Source organism: Sceloporus occidentalis, unplaced genomic scaffold, assembly GCF_023333645.1.
Source record: "Sceloporus occidentalis isolate IW3139 unplaced genomic scaffold, rSceOcc1.0.p SCAF_2, whole genome shotgun sequence".
Lineage (NCBI taxonomy): Eukaryota > Metazoa > Chordata > Lepidosauria > Squamata > Phrynosomatidae > Sceloporus > Sceloporus occidentalis.
In genome coordinates, this window is record NW_028316982.1 from 29,664,465 (window position 1) to 29,687,951 (window position 23,487).

The 23,487-nt window shown below is 39.4% G+C and overlaps 1 protein-coding gene across 1 annotated transcript in view; it reads right to left on the minus strand.

The window, feature by feature from the left end:
* Positions 1-13,648: 13,648 nt before the first annotated feature.
* GMPS (guanosine monophosphate synthase) overlaps positions 13,649-23,487 on the minus strand; it is a 59,043-nt gene continuing 49,204 nt past the window's right edge. The window contains exons 12-16 of the mRNA XM_089508988.1: positions 22,417-22,542; positions 22,032-22,147; positions 20,455-20,585; positions 19,549-19,721; positions 13,649-17,023 (exon numbers count right to left, since the gene is read on the minus strand). Of these exons, the coding sequence (XP_089365114.1) occupies positions 16,922-17,023; positions 19,549-19,721; positions 20,455-20,585; positions 22,032-22,147; positions 22,417-22,542 (648 nt within the window). The 3' untranslated portion in view covers positions 13,649-16,921. The remainder of the gene's footprint in view (positions 17,024-19,548; positions 19,722-20,454; positions 20,586-22,031; positions 22,148-22,416; positions 22,543-23,487) is intronic.

A 23,487-nucleotide genomic window follows, 5' to 3' on the forward strand; every position in this document is an offset into this window, starting at 1 on the left:
AGCTGGAAGGGGCCACAAGAGACATGTAGTCCAACCCCTGCCATGCAGGAATATACAACTAAAACACTCCTGGAAAGACACCCATCCAACCTCTACTAAAGACCAGACAATCCACCACCCTCTGAGGCAGTCTATTCCACTGTTGAACAATCCTTACAGTAAATAAATTTCTCCTAATGTTTAGGTAAAATCTCTATTCTTTTAATTTGAATTCATTGTTGTTGTTGTTGTTTTCATGCATTGGTTTGTTTTCTCAGACTTGAGCATTATGCCCCAGACTGGCCCTGGACTGACCACAACTGTGACCACATGTACCAGGCCAAATCTAGTGCAATGCCATATTGTTGTGCACATAGACCAGCTGGGCAAACAGTGCATCTGCCCTGCTGGCCCATCCTCTTCTGTGTTGCCACTTCCTCAAAGGCAGGAGCGCCCTGTGAGCCTGCTTGGTGTGCCATCATTTCTGCTGAAGTCCTAAACTGTGCTCAGTGCAGGGGATGCATGACTCTTGGTGTGTGGACAACTGATTCAACCAAATCAGACCAAGGGTTGAGAGGTTTTTTCACAGTGATTTCTACTCAAGAGCGGGGGGGGGGGGGGTGCAAATTGGCCAATAATTTACCATGTTCATTGGATGTTGTTTTGTCTGTTCAAAGGGAATTGTAGATCAGTGCCCATTTGGAAAAGAGTGTGTTTGCAAATGACAATAAACAGATCCATGCAGTTCATAGTCTTATCTGATGAGAATTTCACTGCTGCAAGTGAGTAGGGATGGTCTGCAATGCTTTTAAATGCTTTTAAACAGGGATTAAATAAATTTGTGATCAATCAATAAATAAATACCTATCTCCACATCAAGACAGTGATATCCTTTCTCTAGGTTCAGAAGTATCCTAAGGAACATCTGGAGCTCAGAAACATTCATTTATTGCCCAACAACTCTGAAAGCCATGAACACAGCTGTGGTAACATTCAGCTTCCAGGTAACAATTGGGACCCTGGCTGCATAGGCCAAATAAAATGGCCTCCCCCATCCTCTCAAGAGACCAGGCAACTTCTGGTCCATTTAGCACCAGAACAGGGGTATACCCTTAAAACAAATCAAAACACCTCATCAGTTGCTCTGGATCTTGGATTTCTGTTCCAATGCCAGGTGGCTGTTGAAATGCATTCCACTCTGCCACCCGATGCATCTGCCACTGCCACCAGCCATGTGATCATCACTTAGCACCCCTGAGTTCAGAACACAGTAAGCTACAGAAGCAGTAGGCATGTTGGGTGGCTCAATAGAATCCATGTGCAAGCAGCCACCTAGTGTCAGAATACAGGGAGACTGTGGGAAGTGTAGTTGTAGTTCAAAAACAAAAGAAAAACCTTCTGGTCAGTTTTTAACTTGTATGTTTTTTGTTTGTTTGTTTGTTTTTAATTCTGCATTGGATTTAATACTTTTTTAAGGAGGGGAGGTCACCAGGGATTTTATATGTGCTGTATTTTTAACTTTGTTAGCCGCCCCGATTGTTCTCAGAGGGGCGGGATACAAATAAATGTTGTTGTTGTTGTTGTTATTATTATTATTATCATTATTATTAAAATGAAGAGCCAAACGCTTTCTATGCCAATATACATTGAAAGTAACAAGTGAACACTTGTGCAAAATAATGCTCCAGCTGTGTTCCTCTTCCTTGCTGTGATCAGTTTTGAGAGAAAGTGTATCTCTATGTTGTATTCACTCCTCTCTTTGCCCCCACACTGTCCAAAAAATTGTGTGAAATAATTTGGGCTCAAAATTATGAACGTGGTCAGCTGAAGCTAGTATCAGATTTTGACCAGAAATACTAGGATTTGATTTGTTCCTAGCCCGTCACATGTAGTTCTCTATCTTTCTGTCTAACCTACCTAACTGGGATGTTGTAAGGATAAAATAGGACAAGTCTGTGTGCTGCCTTTGTGTTTCCTTCAGGGAAATGTTTCTGTAAAAATGGTACAAACACCATATGACTTGTCACTACTTGTCCTTACCTTCTACCAATGCAGAACACCTGAACCCAGGTTGCGAAAGTCAGCCCAGGTATCAGGGGACTAAACCAATGGAGGCAGAAATCTGGACCTTTTTCTCACTACAGTTTTCATTCTAAGCTGAAATGTTTGTTCTTTTGGATTTCATTCTAATTTATTTCCAAAGGATACAACAGGAGGTCATCAGATCCCAAGATGGCTTTGGAGAAAGAACTGTGTTAATGAGCTGCCTACGAGGCAAATGCCTGCTGTTTCCACTTCTTCTCTCTTTCCTTTTTCCTCAGACAGTTATAATCATATTATTAGAACAGTTATTGTAATAGAAATTAAGAAATGAAAACTCTTGGAGATAAGAGAATGCTGTTTTTTTAAAAAAAACATTCTGCAGTAATTTTAACAAGTGGCTGCCCTATTTTCAATTATAGCTAAATAATTATTTCTAAATCAATCCAAGTGGGATCCATCCAGTAGTTTCTGAGTGGTGTAACCAGAATATGCAAACATTATAATGATTTAGAGTCACCATATGAGTATCAGTGCCTGAATCCATTAGTGAAATACAAGTGGAAAAGCAAGGTTACACACATGCATGCATGTTTGAGGATGTTATACAAAGAATTACTTACTAGTTCCTTAAGTGAGATCCCCCCCCCCCAAAAAAAAAACCAAACCCACACACAATCAAGATCTCTGCTATGGCACTTTACAGGTTGGAGAGGAGGCAGCAGGGAAGTGACCAGTTAGTGCTGGTCCTGGGTGCCAACAAGGGGGAAGAGAAACAGGTGTGTTCTCCTGGATGGAGATTGCCATCAGCTCCCTTCCACTAACTGAAGAAGATGGGGGAACTGCAGCCCTGGAGTATGATAGCTGCAGGGAGGGGTGTGTAACTGCACATGTGAAGCATTATATTCCAAAAGCTTTGATCTAAAATCTCAGCTTTTGCTTAATTACAATTATATCCTGCCTTCCCCTGCAGGAGTTCAAAATAGCATATCCCCCCACCCCTCCATCCCAGTTTTATCCTCATGACAACCCTGTTAAACATGCTAAAACGAGAGGTTGTGACAGCTCTAAGACCACCTACATGGCTTCCTAGCTGTGTGGGAAGCTGAATCTGGGTCTTCCTAGCCCAAGTTGCCTGCTCTAAACATTGTATCTCAATGGTTGATAAGCTAGAATTAAAATAACATTAAATGATGAATAATATTAAATATTAAAATAATATTAAATATTTGAAATCTTGAGACAGGTTTTCAAGGTTGTTGTTATCATTATCATCATTATTATTTCTTACCCACCTTGCCCCATGGATCAGTGCAGGAAGCGACAAAAAATAAACAATGCACAACATCAATTTAAATTAATGAACACATGCAATAGTTTAAAAGGACAAATAAGACATGCACACTCAAAATCCATCCACCTTTAAAATTAATCATTTAAATTTCATAATTTAAATATCAAGTGGATAAGCCTGCCAGAAGAGACCTTGGCGTTCAAGGATTAACAGATTTTCAAATATTCAATGCTCTTTTAAATTCGAACATCATATTAAGTTGTCAAATCTCTTCCAGCAGGTCATCTCACAGTTTAGGGGCAACTGAAGAAAAAGTCCTGTGGCTGACAGTTGCCAACCTAGTCCTGGATGACTGGTGTAAATGTCTGCCAGAAGACCTGAATGTACAAGGCAGATTATATGGAAGGAGGTGGTCCTGTAGGTAACCTGGACTCAAGCCATGTAGGGCTCTAAAGGTAATAACCAACACTTTGTACCTTGCCCAGAAATTAATTTAAAAAAACAACTAGACAACATGCTGCTTAGAGGCTTAATACAAACAGCAGGCCAGACAGCATATCATACCATTATATCAATTTGGCTCTATTCATGCCTAAACTTAACCTAGGGTATCTTCCATAAGCATTGTAAGACCCTTCTGTTTGGCTTCCTAGGGATGGAGTGGATTTACCCTGGGTGTAAACTGAGAGTTCTAATGTTGATAACTTTTATTTATTTAGACATTGACATAAATTTCCCTTCACTGGCTCCCACTCCCTTTCCGCATTCAGTATAAGCTCCTGCTGTCAACATTTAAAGCCCTCCATGGGCTGGCCCCTCCTTACTTATCAGACCTTATTTCCCCTCACCTTCCCACTAGGGCCCTCCGTTCTGGTAGTCAAGGTCTGCTGTCCCAGCTCAGGATTTCCTCTGCCCCATCTCGGATTCGCCCCTTTTCACTTGCTGCCCCTCACTCCTGGAACCTTCTTCCCCACAAGCAAGAGCCATCACTTCTTTAACCAGCTTCAAAACGGAGCTGAAGACCATTCTGTTCAGAGAAGCCTTCCCAGGCATTTCATAATTCTATTTGATGTTCTTTTGTTGTCTGTTTTAATCAATCATTTCCTGTATTGCTATGTATTTTATATGTATTATCCTACTAGAGAGGCCCCTTCCCCACCATCACTCCCTTTGTGTCGTGTCTTTTTAGATTGTAAGCCTGAGGGCAGGGAACCGTCCAATTAAAAAGATTGTATGTACAGCGCTGTGTAAATTTACAGCACTTTATAAATAAAGGTTAATAATAATAATAATAATAATAAATAATAAATAATAAACTTAATGAAATATTTTACATTTCTTAATTTATTGCCATCTTCCCTCTGCTTTTACAGTATGGTTATATGTAACAATTTGTTTCTATATCATTCTGTCTGATAACAGCTCCAAGTGTTAGGTGCTAATAGAGTTGTAGCCAATAATTTATTCTGTAGCCAAAATAAAAACAAAAACCATTTGGGGAGGAGTCAGATACCTTGTCTGGATGGAAAGGCTGAACATTAGATGAAGGTATACTGCAACGTTTTGTTGCAGGTCTCACTTGTACATGTAGGCCATCATCATTGTCTTGCTGTTCCTTTACATGGGCCAGAAACTCCAGGAATTTCCTATTCTTCATTAAACATTGGCTGAGGATTCTTTAGCCATGACTTTAAGGCTCAGAATACTTTAGTTATTTAACCAAACAGCAAAGGGCTATAACCTATATTTCTCAAAATTAACTTTGTCACAGAACATTCCAGTGGTACCTTTTGTAATTGCTGCATACAACTGACCAACTGCTTTCACGTCAGTGTGACAGTAAACTCACTCCAGATTTTAGCTTGAAATTTAAATGATCAGTAATAATCATTTGGTCATCTGTTGACTAATGGTGAATTTCATAGTGTTTTTAGGCAAGGAGTACTCACAGGTGGTTTATCATTGTCTTTCTCTGAACAAAACCTACATCACCTGTCATTCCCTGGTGGTCTCACTCCCAAATACTAACCAGACCTGCTTAGTACCTTATCCCTAAAATAGGTTCAGCATCATAACAGTGCCTTTAAGGTCTGACATAAAACCCAGAGTGGATTCACCAGCCCACTGACATGGAAGCCACCAGTTCCCACTGTAGCTGACTATATATTACTCTGTGGCTATACGCAACAGCAAACATCTCTTCATGAATTTCCTATTTCCAATTACCTTCTAGCTGTTTGCTCATCTTCATCTAGAACATTGGGTGGCAGTAAAACATTGATGATAAATGGAGGGAAATGTGTGTTTCAGTGCTTTATCTATCACAACTAACTATGTAAGGCAGTTGTCAGCATTAAATGGTCCTGCACTGCCCCTTATAGCAGGCTCTGTATGATGTCTCCTTACAACATTGTGAAAGAATCTTAAAATAACTCGGTTGACAACCCTTGGAAAAATCGTCAAAGGTAATACTGTATATTTCAAATTTGAGAGTTCCCTCCCCCAATGGTATTCAAATAAAGCAGTTGGAAAGAGAAATGTTATTACTCCAGACATTTCTGCCTATATTCTAACCACCCTAAAAATGCAAAGCATATTTGATTTTATTTTAAGTTTTCAATTGATGGACTGGCAAATAAATTGGACTATCTGGAACAAAAGGACAAAAAACTCAGATTTCGAAACACTCACAGCCTGTAATTTTGCATCACAAGCTATTAAACATATTCTGCACATCAGGTAGATTTTTGTAGAGTTAGGTTCCATGATTTATTGGGATTGCAAGGATGGATTTTTTAAAAAACTGATTGAAAAGCTGAAATGCATGTTCTCCCTTCCCCCAATCTGATGTTATACAGCCCAGAAAAGGTGGTATCACATGCTTTTCCTGCATATCTGAACTGGATCCTATTTCACTATGGTTCCTGGAAAGGCTTAAGAGCTTTGCAAAAGAAGCAGGCAGGGTTCTTCTCTGCTGTGAGTCATGTGAAACATTTGTTTTGAAGTAAAAATTACAGCAAAATTTAGGCAAATTCCACTTGGCCACTTTGTACAGCAGGAATGGCCCATGCAGTACATATTGCCCCAATGCCATTTCGGTGAGCCTCATGTCCCCAAATATCCCTTACTGAATTTTGAGGGCCAATAATAATAATAATAATAATGATGATAAATGATGTGTTGTTAAGAGAAGTGGCAACACTTCTCCCACAAGCTATGAAAATAGTAACAAACAATGCAGTGTAAAGTTGAAGGCTTTCATGGCCGGCATCCATAGTTTTTTGTGTTTTTTTCGGGCTATGTGGCCATGTTCCAGAAAAGTTTCTTTCTGACGTTTTGCAAAACGTCAGGAGGAAACTTTTCTGGAACATGGCCACATAGCCCGAAAAAAACACAAAAAACGAAACAATGCAGTGTTATTGTTTGGTTTTGTGTATATATACATTAATAGTAACAAGTTACTTTTTTGAGCTTCGTAACAAGTAGTGCAACAAATTATTTTACACAAAAAGGTATTATTTATGTAAAAAAGGGAAGTGGTCCTAGTTTGGGGAAGAAAGTAGATGATGATGTTCCTGAAGACTAGCCATACTATTTGGTTAAGTGGGGCACCCAACTCCAGGGACATATCCTCTAATTGTCCCAGTTTGGCAGAGACAGACCTGATTAATCCTTTGATGTCCCATTTTTTTTCAACTACTCTTAGAATGTCCCATTTTCTCTTTTGTCTGTCTATTTTCTGCCTTCATTGTTGGCTTATTTCAGTTGCAAACTGAATGCAAAAGTTAGCTCAGCTGGAGCAGAGGAAAGGAGAGGCTGGAAATGTAATTGAGGCCTTGTCTGCATAGGCCAAAGAAAGTTCTCCCCAGTTCCCATGGCAAGGAGTCCAGATGATATAGGGCCCAATCCTCAGTTCTGGTTCCAACTGTCTGGATGACATCTGGACAGTTCAGCATGGAGCCCACTGTATATACACCTCCGCAAAAAAAGTTTTAAACCAATCAGTTTGATCCAGATCTTCCCAGGAGATCCAGAGTTCTCCATTGCAATGCTGTCCAGCTATTTACTATGCGTCCTGCTGTGCCATTTGGTGTTGCTGTTACTGCTGCTGCCAAGCATTGCTCATTCTGAAGTCAAAATGTGCAAAATGTGCCGCACTGAAATGGCCTTAGTTGTTTTAATTGATCACCTATTCCTGGGGGAAAGAGAAGGGAAGTGCTACCCTGGTGATCTATTTTGAGGTAAGGGCAAAGGGGGTGGTTGGCGAGGGAATGGCCAAAAGGGTCCACTAACCCCTTCTCTTTGGTGAAGAGGGCAGTGGCTGTGGTCTACTCACAAGTTGGAAGTAGCCCTGGTGGTCCACTTGCTGGTGCATCCTCTACTCTCAAGTAAACCCCTGGTGTGGGCCCTGATCTTAAGTAGATCACCAACACAGCCCTGTACTCTTGGGTAGACCACTGGCATGGTCACCTACTTTCGAAGCAGCTATGGCCTCAGCAGCAAAAACAGGAGGGGCACACTTGCCCCTTCCCCCCACAGGAGTAGGGTTTGATCAGGTCTCACTACTCTTCTAGGGTGTCATCTGGCACATGCCACACAACCCCCACCCCCCGAACTCCACTAGTCTAGGCATTATAAAAACAGCCCAGACCTAATTCAGGTATTTGGACCTGCATAATGTAAACAGCCCACCTCTTACCTGGGGAGAGTTCAGGGTTTATACATAATATACATAACACCTGAGGTATGTTTTAGCATTCAGTTGGGATATCAACTGCAACACTCTCCAGACAATTAGAGACCTCAGAATTGTATATTCTAGTAACCTCTCCCCTTATAAAACAGCAGAAAGGTTGGTTAAGGACAGCGGTGGTGGGTTTGTTGCTCATGTGAAGCAGAGAAGCGGTCAGTTAAATAGCAGCAATATGTCTTGAAAAGTATAAATATGACGCCTTCCCTACATCATGTGTCATGCCTATGAACAATTCAGTTATGCACCTGATCACAATGCTTTTCACTGTTCTGGAATGTGAAAGGAATGTCTGCCTGCACATGAACTTTAAGCACTTCCTCACTGTCACAGAAAAAGCAGTCATGTGTTGCACATGCCTGAAGAGGACTGAACAGGAAACCAACTTTAAAAGCAATGGTGAGGCTCCTTCAGATATTGCTAGGCTCCAGCTGTTATTGGGCTGAGCATGACATATACCAATACTCATATTGCAGTCCAGGAAGATTGGTAAGAATGATGAGTTCTCTGGACTGGCTCCTTGTCAAACTTCTGAGACTGATCTGTTTGGAACTACTGGGGAGTTTCAGCCTCTCACCAAGACACATGGGAACTGGTACCTATTTGCCCATGCAGGTGAAAGGATTGGGCAGACAGGTCAGATGTAGCTCTGTAAAAGACAATTCTTCATTTTATTAAAGTAAAGGTAAAAGTATTCCCTACTGACAAGGTTGACAAGTCGTGTCTGACCATAGGAGGTGGTGCTCATCTCTATTACTAAGCTGAAGAGTCAGTGTTGTCAGAGACTACTCTGTGATCGTGTGGCCAGCATGACTGCACAGAACGCTGTTTACCTTCCCACCGAAGTGGTATCTATTTATCTACTTGCATTTGTATGCTTTCAAACTGCTAGGTTGGCAGAAGCTGGGACTAGTGATGCGAGCTCACCCCATCATCCAACATCCAGGCCTCAAACTGCCAACCTGCCACTCTTGCAATCAACAGAGTCAGCATCTTAACCACTTGAGTCACTGCATCCCTCATTTTATTAGGCTCATAGAAATCACCTGGACTGTTAGCTTTGGGGAAGGAAGATGAGATGTGTCCTTTTAATGAAAAAATAAAATAAGTAAGAAGAACCTTTTCTGCCCTGCCTAAAGGAAGAGCTCCACAGACACAACTATGATTTCCAATATAACATCATAAATTTCCACACACACCTTTTCTCCTACCAAAGGCAGGAATGGATTGTTAACAGTCAGGGGCTATGTGTTGAAGGAAAAACATATGGAGCTTGCTTCATTAGTCACTTCTGGAATCTCCTGAGTTCTCCAGTGCTGGCTAGAGGTCTGCTGATTATGCTAGATTACTAGGTATGCTCAGACCATTCCTCTTGCTTAGCAAATGAGCAGGAAGGAAGAAAAGGGGGGTAAGGAAGGCAAGACATTATTATGGAATATGTGCATACATTGATATATTCAGGTCTCCAGTTACTGTGCAGGATTCAAAAACATATTACAGTGCTTAGGGCAGTCCTAACAAATGACCCGCCCACACCCTTTGTGATTTAAGAATGGTGGCATATAAATTAAGTCAACAAATTAATAAATAAAAAATGCAATACAAAGTACAATAGACATAGGGGATTATCATATGAGGCAGAGGGGATCACTCTTGTCCTTACCCCATCCTTATCGTGTCTGCGCTTATCCTGTCCTCCCATCAGTAGCACCCGTCTTTGTATTAACGTGAGTTTCTGTTAATACACAGTAATGGGGCCATGCCCCATCACAGATGGGAGAAGGACGGGATAAGCATGACATCTGAAAATCTTACCATGATCACACAATAAGAACGAGGTAAGAATGGGATAATGATGATGTCATGTAAAAATCTCTGCGCAATCGTGCTGGAAGGACGGGACAAGGACGCCCCGTCCTCCATGTGATAATTTACATAGTAGATAACCGCACTGCACTCTTATAGGGGTGCTATTCCATTTTTAGTGTTTTGGTTGCATCCTGTTGCATTCTAGAATTTGCAGTTTAGAGAGGGGGGCATTTAGAATTTCCAGCCAGAGAGCTCTTAGGCCTCACTGAACTACAAATCACAGAATGCAACAGGAGGCAGCCAGAACAGTAAAAGTGGAATGGCACCACTACAAGAGTGTAGTGTGGTAATCTAAATAAAATCTTCATGTGTAAATCTATTTCAGCACTTCATAAAACAAACAGCTCAGTGCCATGCATTTTTACTCAGTTATTCATGTAACACACAAACAAAGCTTAGGTTAGGTTTGAAAATTGATTTGATATTGTTTACAGTTAGGAGAGAAGATTAATTCACTACCATAAACACTATTAATTGAAATTATTTGATTTGTTAAGCTATCATTAATTAACTCAGTAAAAACATTTGTGTGGGACCAGACCATGTGATTGACAGAATAGCATGGAGTTTATTATGTTGACTGTAGAGAAGCACATTTTTTTACTGGCTCCTTCCAAAAGGTCTTTTAAAAATCTTTTAAAAGTTATCGAATATACTTCTGTATAAACTGAAAAATTCATATATTTATATTTATTGGTTAAAAAATTTATGGTATATGCTCTGAGTTTTACCATCGACTTATCCATGGGTGCTTCTTGAAACATATTTATGAACACTTACTCAAATGATTTTAAAAAACAACAACAACAAAAGAACAGAGTGACTTACATTAAGATATTTAATGCTACAGAGAGGCAATTTAATTAACATACTAATTCAATTTTCTGGCTGATAGCATGCAAGAATGAGAAAATCACAAGGAACACTTAAAATCTATAACCATGGGTTATCCACATGACAACAGGAGAATTGTGCTCAACAATTTCCTCAGTGAGGCCCTTGTGACCCAGGAGGAAAACACTCAATAAGAGTTTGAAACCTCACAAAGCTTAATAATACTAATACTACTAATAAATGTATTTCTTTTCCAACTCTCCTCAAGGCAAGGTACATTTTAAAATACAAAACACAATTTAAAAAGAAAGAAAACACATAAAACCAATAGTTAATATCCAATAATATAAAACCCAATAAAATACACTCATATGAGTACATTCTTTAAAATGTACAAAGTCATGGTTTAAAATTGACTGGGTAGGCTAGGAGAGATGTGTCTTTAATGTTGTTTTAACTGCCATCAGCATTTTCAGCTCTCCTATCTCTTCTGGCAAGTCATTCCACAGTCTGGGGACAGCCTATTAAAAGGTCCTCTGGGAAACCGTTGCCAGTCCTTTTGGCTAGTTAGAACAAACATTTCCAAGAGGACCTGAGTGTACAGAGCAAATTGTATGGGAGAAGGTGGGCCTGTAGGTAAACTGGACCTAAACCATGTAAGTAATAATCAACACTTTGTACTTTGCCCGCAAACTAATTGGCAGCCAGTGGAGTGATTTTAAGATTGGTGTAATGCAATCATTCCTGGATGTATCCGTAATCAATCTAGCTGCCATATTCTGAACCACTTGGGAGTTTCTGGACTTGGTACAAAGGTTGCCCAATGTAGAGTGCATTGCAGAAGTCCAGCCTTGAGGTTATCAGCGTGTGCACTACCGTCTTTAGATCCTCTAGTTCAGACGCAGTTGGCCTATCAGATGAAGCTGGTTGCAGACACTCCTGATTGTTGCATCTATCTGAACTGACATTTGGAGATACAGATCCAGGAACACTCCCAAATTGTGAACACAGTCTTTCAGGAGTGTGATCTCATCCAGAACTTGTTAACACACCTTCAACCCCAGATCAGGACTCTTAATAGTAATCACCTGTCTTGTCTGGATTCAATTTCAATTTGTTTGTCTTCATCGGGTCCACTACCTCATCCAAGCATTCTCTCAGAGGAGACAAACTATCCTTAGCTAAAGCTTTTTTTTAAGGTGAAGAGAAGTATACTTGGGTGTCATCAGCTAATTTGAGCTATTTTAAAAAGAAAGAAAGAAAGAAAGAAAGAAACCTAAAACTGTATCTACTACCAGTATTCTAATCATCAAGGGCTACTATTTCATGTATAGGATTCTTTTAAGTTACTTCCTCTAAACATGGCTACATGGATGGAATGGCAATTGATCTGAATGGCAATTACTCAGAAAGTATAGCATCTCAGCAAGCATTCTATGGTTAAGAATTAATACAGTAGTACTTCAGGTATCTCTGTAATATTCTGGATGGTGTCTGTGACACACTCAAATGGGCAATGAACTAACTTGCCCTGCCAGCCAATACACCCCAATTCACATCTGCAAATGTCACATATTTGCCAAATGCAAAAGCAGCAAAGAGCAGAAATAATACTGGGTATATACTATTTGCCACATTATAACCTGACCCATTCCAATTGTCCTCGTTTCATTGCCTGACTAATCTAGAGGTGAGTAGACTTAATCATAACTGTCTTTTTCAAAAACATCCTGAAGAATTTTTAGCTCATGTGATATACCGGGATAGGACTGTGTTTTACTAAGAACTTGTTTTTGTAGCACTGTCTTTGAGGTCAGTTATAAAAATCAGTGCCAAGAAATCATCCATGTGACTGCACCATGATAATCACTTCAAGGGAAATCAGACCATGCAGCACAGATTAAATACTTAGGTTTGTAGTCTGACATGTCAGTAAGCCAGTCTGTATTGTTATAACATCCAGAGAAAGGGTGTTTCAGCTTGGCTCAGGAACCAGGCCCATGAGTGGCTTACTCAGTAGTTTCTCTTTACTGCTTTCACCTCTGATTTTGCAGTACTTGGTTTCTATATTTTATTGTATTACCTCAAAAGACAGAAGAAATGATTTTGGACACTAAGCAGGGTTAGCCATGGTTAGTACTTGGATGGGAGACTGCCAACAAATACCAGGTCTCCGTAAGACAACATGAGACTTGAATACCCATATTTCAGAGGAAGGAACTAGCGAAGCCACGTCTGAGTATTCCTTCCCTAAGAAAATGCAATGAAATTCATGATGTTGCCACGAATTGAAAGGGAACTTGATACACATACCTGGTATTCCACACACTAAATGTTTGTGTATGGTATTCAGGTCTCATGTTGTCTTACAGAGACCCCATGAATTTCATAGGATTTTCTTACACAAGAAATACTTAGAGATGGTGTTGCCAATTCCTTTCTCTGAAATATCACCAACAACACCTGGTATTTGTTGGTAGTCTCCTATCAAAGTACTAACCAGGACTGAGACTGCTTAGTTTCCAAGATCAGATTGGAGAAAGTGTTAAACCACCTGCCACAAATCAGGACAAAAAGTCCACTCTCTGCACATGCATCTCTTTCGGTAAGACAAACCTAATTTTATTAGTAATTTTGTTGTCCTTTTCCTTTGCTCTTTTGTGCTAATTCTCTCCTTTGTTGTTAACTATCCCCCCAAAGAGCTAACAACAATATGTTCTCTTCAATAATTTATTTGTTTATTCAACTTCTACCCTTTCCCCCACACCAAGGGACCCAAGGTGGGCTAATAATACTTTGTTAGAGAGCAAAAGAAAAAAAGAATGTCTTGTAAAGAAAAGTTACTCCCCGACATAAATTGCTTTTAAAAAAAAACACACAAGTATCCAAATGGGTAACTTTTATTTGTGGATAAAAATTAAGGCTCACAGTAATTTTATAATTTACACGCAGAAAATGTTGGTTTTTTTAAAAAAATGAAAATGGTAGCAATTATTCCCTATACAAATTCCTTTGAAAATGTTGACATGCCTTACTGAAGGCTAGAGGGTGAACAGACTGAACAGGAGCAACTGCATTCATAACCTACATGTTATACATTCCCTTCAGATTACAAGAGTAATCTGTTTCTGCATCTGGCTGAGATTACATGAATCAACACTATAAAGTACATTCAAGGACTGGAAGGATGATAATTAAGGTATACTTCACATTTAACTTCCCTCACAAACTGAATAGACTTATATTTTTAAGGGGGGGAAAACCTGTTTGACACAACACTGTTTTTTTAAACAACTCTTAAAATGCAATACACCTCACATGTGTTTGCTTCTGGCTCAAGCATATTTGCCCTTATAAAGTTTGCCAAATTCCATTTTGTTAATGGTTCCTATTTAAAAATAAATTATCAAGAAATGGTTGGGAGGTAATAAAATCCACACACTTACTAGTACACAGAATTTGTCTATTTGTTTACCTAATATAGTGAATATGAAAGCAAAATATTTTAAAACCAGTTACAAAGATTTAGTTAAATGTCTTGTCTCTTTTGGATGTAGTTATAACATTTTTCTAGATGTGTACTAACCATGATAAGATTACATATTATAGAATTTTTAAAAACTTAAAAATAGCATTCAAAATTGTTTCATTTTCATTAAAAGAAAAGGTACTAAGCACCTCAAGACAGCAAGAGATCCAGGAGCATCCCACTGCTGAATCATCATGAAGCAGCATCTCCCCCCAAGGAATTTGAATGCTGATCTCACAAGAGATGTTAGATTTCCAAACAATCATTAAATTTTGATTTGCCACCACAAACCCACCAGTAAGAACACAAAAAGTATTTCCTAGTATATACTAAATTCACTTGACCACACCTTCTCCAAAACAATGGACAAAGCACTAAGATTGCTCACCATGAGTTGCATGAAATTAGTCCAGTACTGTACTATTCTTTGCACCATCTTGCCGAATGGAACTTATCTGTATGTTGCATGATATCCACAAGAAAGGTCTTGAAGAGACAGCAAACAGTTATATGGCACGGCAGGATTGTTAGTACAATGAAAGAACTTCCATCTATACAAACACCAGGTGTGTATAGTTGTTGTTGTGTGCCTTCAAGTCATTTCCGATTTAAGACAACCCTAAGGCAAACCTATCATGGGATTTTCTTGGCAAAATTTGTTCAGAGAGGGTTTGCCTTTGTCTTCTTTTGAGGCTGAGAGCATGTGACTTGCCCAAAGTCACCCACTGGATTTCTATGGCTGAGTAGGGATTTGAACCTTGGTCTCTAGAATCCTAGTCCAACACTCAAACCACTACACCATACTAGCTCTCATCATCATTTTCTGAGAAGTCATCAGTGGACTTGTAGCCAGCACCACTCCTTTACTTCCTCCAACTGTGTCCTCTTGGCAAATGCTGTTACCTGTAGCCAGCAGAGACTAGTCAGAAAAGCACTGATCTGGGCATTGCATCAACCACATCTTGGTAATTCACATAAGACCCATCTTGAATGCAATTCCGAATGACATATTTCACAATCAAATCTTGCATTAAACAGAAATACTTCTTTCCTTCCTCTTCATGAAGCTGAGTTGTTGATGAATTTCCAAGCACGGTCACTTGTGCCCTAGCAAGCTTGTACATGGGTTTGCACTGATTTATGGTGGACCTGTGAGCTGAGGTGGCATTTATAACAGGCAAGAGAAGTCAAGTCAATCCAATGTTAGAGGAGAAGTGTATTCTTTATGGAAGGTATGAACCACTTCTGGTCCTCCAGATGTTGCACACCATGCCTCACTATTCACTCTACTGGCTTGGACTGATGCAAATTGCCGTCCAACATATGGAAGGGCAGAAGGTATCCATGCTTTATGGTAACTAAGTGCTTCCCTCATTCCAGTTACTCTAACTACATATATTAGACAAAATTTGATTTGAGTTCATGCTATCTAGATCATAACCCACACATATGGAGAACCATCTAGCTTTTTAATCATAATGCAGACCAGAGGCAGCAAATAATTATGTTCAACTTACTGGTAGCCTATTCTTCACAACTTAGTAATGAAGAAATTCATTTATATTCAACAGGCTATGCTGGCTCTGAAACCCCATTAAATACAAATCAGAAAAACATTTTAATGCACCTTATAAAGGTGCGCATAAAAGGAGTACTTCCCTTTACTCTATAAAGTACCATGATGTAGAATTTAAAACCAATAGGAAAGATATGACTGATAATTCAAAATAATAGCAGAAACTGAACAAGGATGCAGATTTTGATGACTGCAATGTGGATTGTTACTTTGATACTGTCCAAACCACAAGATGTGTTTTCAGCTATGTACATAATTCAAATCTGGCTTTCTTGTAACTGATTTAATGCACATTAAATATAGATATCACTGCATGGTGGAGAAAATGTATGCTTAAAGATTCTTAAACAAAAGTTGCTTGTTTTGAGAATGTTATGGAAGATGGGAAGACTTGGGGGAAGGGGAACCTAGTAATTATTTGAGTGCCAAAGCCATTTGTTTAGAGTGTCAACACTTATTGCCATGGTATTAATACTCCAAATGACATGGAACAGAATTTACAGTACACAGCAAACAAATATACATTAATTCCACAATTCAACAATACCCACTACTCCATTTGGCAAAATATTTATTTATAATAAATCTGTTTCAAAAGCAGTTGGTCACTTTTTCATTTTACATTATTAATAGGCTCTAACAATGGTTTTGGTAAATGTAAATAAACGGTCTCTTTTTACACAGTATACAAAAAATTTAAAAAGAGACACTGAAATGACATAACGGTAAAAACACATGAAAAAATTGGGAAGAGTCAATAAAACAAAAAGAAAGGCAAAGCAATATAAATCTATCTGCACATAGGCAATGCTGCCCTAATTATTTTACCCGTACATATCCTCAGCCCCACTTACCTTACACATCCCTCCCACCCCAAGTCATCACTCTTAATTTGCAGATTACGCTCCAGGAGAAAAGAAATAAAAAATAATCATATGTGATGTAGCAGCAGCTCCGGTCACTCTTTTCACAGTACTGCATGTCAACACTGGGAATGGTTTCTGATATAATTTAAAACTGCATACAGTACTTTCACTGGAGGGGAAATAATTACTCCCACTCAGTTGTTCCTGGTGGTTTCGATGTCAAGTCATACATCACCCGTGAAATGCCAGGAATCTTCTTGATCTCTGTCACCATTTTCAATACAACCTATGTTTAGGAACAAACAAAGAAGACAAGAACATAAATGACAATATTTCTGAAAGAATGAAGGAAAAAATTCAGGCCTTTCCTGTAAACTGATTTAAATCAAGCTAAGTGTGGCCTGTGGGTTGCATGTGGCCCCCAGGAATCTTTTTCCCCTCTTTCCCACATTTTATTTTGCTCTGAAATGCCCCCAAAATGATCTCTAGGGAGTGTGGATGGGCATTTCCACCACATCTGGAGCCCCTCTCAGACCCCCAAGGTCAAAATGAGAATTTCCCCAAAATGTTATTTATTTATTTGCCACATTAAAACATGCTTCCCAGTCCCCTGGAGGTTGTTTGGGAGCACAACAAATTGTGTGTGTGTGTGTGTGAGAGAGAGAGAGAGAGTAGAAGCAGGTGTGGTGGGTGATGCAGCCCTCCAAAGTCTGCTGGAGGGCTAATGCTGCCCCCTAGCCTTTCACGCCCACCTCATTTTAAATGAACCAGAATGTTCTAGGTCAAGTGTGGGTACCATAAGGCCCTCTGATTCAGGCCCACCAGGAATCCTAATCTGGTTCTCAGGAATTCTTCAAATGGCCACACTCACATCACTGTTTGGAGATTTCTAAGTTTTTGCATTGAGTGTCCTCTGGTGTTGTTGGGTTTTTTTTGGGGGGGTGGGGGTTATCAACACATAAATTTTGGTAATATAACACAAAACATAGGGTGCACCTACAAAAAAAGTCCATACATTCAATCTATAAATTTAAAACTAATTACTACCACAAACAATAAAAACTAACAATACACAAAATAACAAAAGAGAAAAAGAGAAGTCATATGGTTTCCAACTTACTAGCTGATGGTTGTAAATATCAAATTATTCTATTTCCTCTAAATACATATACAATGCAGTATTTTGGCATTCCAACCAAGGGATACTCAACCTGCAGCAGGAAAAGCTTTAAGGTAAAATATACTGATAGTCTGGTCCCGTTTTGCCTTTGGCTCCACCTGCTGCTAGTATGTAGCCCTTATTAACTTATCTGAAATTTATGTCTGGTCCTTAGGACTTGCTGCAATGCTCCAGAAAGGGGTAAATTTTACACAGAACACCTGGGGCCATTTCACATTACAAAGTTATATAGCACATCAATTCCACTTTAACTGCCATGGCTGAATCCTATGGAATCCTGGGATATTATCTCTCAGGCTGAGAATTCTAAGTATTTCACCCTAAACTGCAAATCCCAGGATTCCATAGCATGTTGTCATAGCAGCTAAAGTGGAATCACAATGCTGAAACTACAGTAAGTAGTGTGAAAGGGCCCCAAGACAGAAAAGGGGTTTTCAGAGGGAACTCTAATTACTATCATGACTCTTCATCTTCCCAAGATCTTTGGCCTCCTCCCCTCTCCCCCTACTGAGTAGCATTGCTACTGAAGGAGCTGTAGCAATGCTAGCTCCTTACTTTTTCTCCCTCTTTCAACTCCAGTTATAAAATGGAAATACAGTAGGTCCTTGGTGTTCGCTGGGGTTTGGTTCTAAGGTCCCCTGTGGATAGCAAAATCCACAGATGCTCAAATCCCATTATATACAATGGTGTGCCTTATATAAAATGGCAAAATCAAGGTTTGCTGTTTGGAATGTATATCTTTTAAAATATTTTCAAGTCATGGATGGTTGAATCCATGGATAAAAATCCTGTAATAGGGAGGGCTGACTGTATTTAATAACAAAATGTGCTTTATTAGAAAGTTAGTCTTAATAACACCTTGCTAGGACAGACTACATGCCTGCCTATTGCTGCAACAAACACTGAACAGATGAAGCTGTAGTTTCTTCAAGGCACTTGGATGAAAGTAGGGCTTTGACCCAGACTGGTACTGTTGGGTGCAAGCTCACAAGTGCTAAGCTTACACATAGGAGAGCTGCACTGAGACTTATTTTCTCTGTAAAGCTACCTTATGATGCCATACTATATCAGATCACTGTGAACAGAAATGTATTTTTAATGTAGATTGCAGCCAGTAGAAAGGACTTGCATGGATAAATAAATGGTTTTGCTACCTTACATGAAAGCTGAAAATAATTTTAAATAAATTAAATTAAATTGAAAATGACAAAGCATATAAAACATATCATAAGATCAAGATCTTGACAACATCAAAGTTTTGGGTTTTCAAACTTAAGGCCATTATTTTAGCCAAACAATACTGTGAGGGTCCTTAAGACCCAGAACAATCTGTTCCTCTCAGGTTACCACCACATAGTGTTTACTAAGTACAGGTAGGCAGCCGCCTACATAGCCAATGGTCAAGAATTGTGGAGAGCTGCAATCCAACATATTCAGAAGGTACCAAATTGTCATCACTACCTAGAAGGTAACCTTATTCTATATCATTGCTTGATTTCAATGATGAAAAAATACACACTTTTAAAAACAACTTTAAAATGAAGGAATAGATTTTTTTTTCAATTGGCAAATAGACATACAAATAATTGGTCATCTCAAGTAGTAGTGGTGGTAATAGCAATTTAGTTTACCTCTTCTGGAATCTCATTGCCAGGAGTTGCTGCAATACCAGTCATGAAGTCACTAGTAATAAAGGTTCGAATCACCACTGATCTTTGACAGGAAGGTTGTTTCTGTAAGGGATCTCGATCAAAATGCAACGGTGTCAAGATTACTGGCATCTGGCTGATTTTTCCAGAATAACCTTTAATAAAAAGAGCAATGCTACAATTAATAACATTGTTAGGCTGACCAAAAGAGAATGGTTACTATAGAAATAGACCCAGCTTGTAGGAGATTCATAACTCTACCAGCCTAACTCCTATCACAGGGGAGAGGGGAATGACAATTTGGACTACTACCATCCCCTTGAAGGTACAAACGAAACTAAAAAGATAGTGTCGAGATAAGTTGTGCTCTAAAATATGTTTCAGAAACACTGCATGTTACACTAGGGATGTGACTTTAATTCAGTACTTCTCAAATAGTGGGGCGGGCCCCCCAGGGGGGGCGCGAGGCTCCGTAAAGGGGGGGCTCGTTTGACCTCGGCAAACAATTTTATAGACAAATGATACTATTTACAGTCGCGCGGGGGGCGCGAAATGTTTTCTTCTTCCTAGGGGGGGCATGACAGAAAATAATTGAGAAGCACTGCTTTAATTTAACATTCATGTCATTTGCTTTTTATTTTTATATGTTTTCAGCTATAAAATGAAGAAAATGCCATGTCCCAGGCAATTCAAATGTCCAAAGCCAGAATTCTATAGAATAAGGATCAGTTATGCAAACTTTTATTCTATTATCTTATACAAAGAATTGAATTATTTGAAAAAAAATCATTTGAAATGGTTGCCAAAAATAAATAATTGGAGTGTTGCAAACTTACAATAGACTGGACTGTTGCAAACATAGTAAACAAAACAAAAGCACATACTGACCAGACTCCCTGAGAATATTATGAGCCTCAAAATCAGCTTGCCGCAATGTACTGAGGACTCCTGTAGTCAGGAAAGTGGGAGTAACATCTGTGGGAGGTTCCTTGACTGGTGGGCCAAACACATAGACAACTCTAAGGAGAGAAGAAAATAGAGCATTAAATTGGAGCCTTTATATGGTCTTGGTTGACTGAATCTGTGTTCAAGCAATACAGCTAAATATACTGTCAGAATTCTGTAGAGCATTATGAACACTTGCTTTAGCCAACCAGGCTAAGTTTTATTGCACTACTACTGGTTCCCTGTGAAATGTGTTCATTTACTTTTGTATCCTGTTTGAAAATTCTGTCCATGGACATTCAGAATACCCATAGTATTTGCTCCAGTACTCAATTGCTCCCTTTTCTTGCTTTAAAATCTCTGCTATAAAAACAGTGCATGCAGCACTTAGAACTTTAACTCTGCTTAACTCCCCAGTATATGAGACGTAGACAGTGTTGATGTGAACATTTTTAGTGGATTTATCTATTATAAAAATTAGCATCTACCTTTCCATGCTAGATAGAAATACAACCACTTTTCCCATCGAAATCACTAACAAGTATAAAAGGACAAAATTACAAATCAGGGTATTGGTCTGAAACCTGGGAAACCCCGGTTATAGTCTCTACAAAGCCATTAAACTCACTGGATATGCTAGTCAGTCATACTCTGTCAATCTGACCTGCCTAACAGGGTAGGTGGAAGAAAGTGAGGGTAAAGGAAAGATACACCTGCCAACTACACTCACTGGAAGAAAGGCAGGATGTAAAATGCAACTAACAGATAGATAAAATAGATTAGTAAAGATTCCCTGGCCAAAGCTAACACAAAATAGCTTGCCGATGGCTTAAGGCACTGGGTAAAACTGGGAACCTGAAGCAGAATTTCTCTTTCCTCTCAATAGACCTTATTCAACAGTATAGTAAAAGGCATATAAATAAAGCAGTAATCTGTCCTCTTATGTAGCATTTTTGTTTTTACTTGTCATATGTAAAGTTGCCCTGAAAAAGCAAAATTTAAGTGAGCTACTGAACATCAATGTGAATGAATGAATGAATGAAATATTTATTTATATCCCACCTCTTCCGTTTTGGGGATTGAGGCGGGTAACAACATTATATAGTACATAAAAATCGAACATTAAAACCCACAAAAACCCTGTCTAACCCTCCCACCCAAATTTAAAGTTACACAGTAGGACACAGTTAAAATATATAATACATCACAATTATTGCACAATCCATGATTAAAGAGGTGTGGAAAAGGTTCAATTGGTTCTGGGCAAATTTCAGTCTGGGAAGGCCTGCCGGAAGAGAAGGGGTTTTGTCGTCTTTTTGAAAGCCTCCAGTGAGGATAGTTGGCAAATTTCTTCCGGCAGGTCGTTCCAAATTTTTGGGGCGGCGGCCAAGAAAGATCTCCGGGAGGTCACCGTCAATCTGGTCTTTCTTATTTGTAGGAGCTTTTTCCTGGAGGACCGGAGTGTATGGGGAGGACTATATGGGAGGAGGCGTTCCTTCAAGTAGACTGTGTATAGGTACCGGTTTATGTTGTGACACATGCGCGGTATGAGCCTGGCCAGGAACATTAGGGACTCCCAGTGTGGAGGATCTTTACTGGAGATCCCACATACATAGCTGTAAGATCGGCAATCACCCTGCAGAACATACAAACAAAACCAGTATTTTAAAGCACGTTTTTCAAACGTTTGTGAACTGCATTAACTGTAACCATATCTAGGACCACAAAGATCTTAATTTACCTTTTAATTGGCTTGCACTGTTTAAAAAGAAAAATACTCCCCCCCCCTCCCATATTAAAAAATGAGATTTCCATCCAGTCCTATTTTTGTTTTTCAATTTTTGCTTTTTCCTATTGGTCTCCACTCATTTTAGATATCACTCCTGTAGACTCAGCTTTACTAACCTGTACTCCCACAGTTTTGATTGGCAGCAAGAAAGCATTCAGTGAATGTAGACTTGTGATTTGCATTAATTTCTCCTGATCTTCCTCAGTTGTACATGCTTTGACCCTCTGCAACAGTGTGTGAGGCTACACAAACAAAGCAAATAGGTTTTTTTAAAGTATCTATCTAAAATTTTAAAATATTAGCAGACTACATCTCATTAGACATTGAGTGGTCTGAATGGAGAAAGAAACTGGATCATAAGGAGGGTCATGGTAAAAGGACAGATAAATTTCTAGCAAGCAGACAGACCAAATCAGTGCCTCACGAGGTCTGGTCACAACTATTACTTCCAAAGCACTTAAAAATCCTACTATTCACTACACAAAGATACAATCTGAGATGTATACACTTGGTGGGCACACAATGTACTTATACATGATATAAAGGAGAATGAAGGAAATGAGTTGTAAATTGCTAGGCTATGAAGAGTCAGAAGATGAAGAGAAAAGCTAGGAGGAGAAAAAAAGGAGACAAATGTTGAAAATATCCTTGTGGGAAGCAAAACTTCTTATAAACAGTGACATCACTAGGTGGTATGGTGGATGTGGCCTACATGGGGTGACACCCTAGAAAAGGGGTGACACCTAGTCAGGCCTTCCTTAGGCTGTGGGGTGACAAAGGGCAAGTGCACCTCTATCAGCTTCACATCATCATCAGCAGCAGCAGTCTCCTCTGCACCCCTCTCAGCCTCACTGCCGCAGAACCACTCTACTCACAAGAAGAACAGTGCCATGGCAACAAAGGAAATGTTGAGTGTGGCCCTCTCTACCTTGCTGCCACAGCATCACTCTACTCATGAGTAGAATGGTGCCAGAACAACAGAGAAGGCTAAAGCATACCACCCAGGACGCCCTAAAAGTACAGGGTGACACCAGGGGCAAGGATGTCACTGCTTATAGAAAACAAGTGAACATTTACAGAGTCTTGGGGCCCTTTCACACTACATAATTACAGCAGTATGATTCCACTTTAACTGTCATAACAACATGCTGTAGAATCTTGGGATTTGCAGTTGAGGGTGAAAAGGA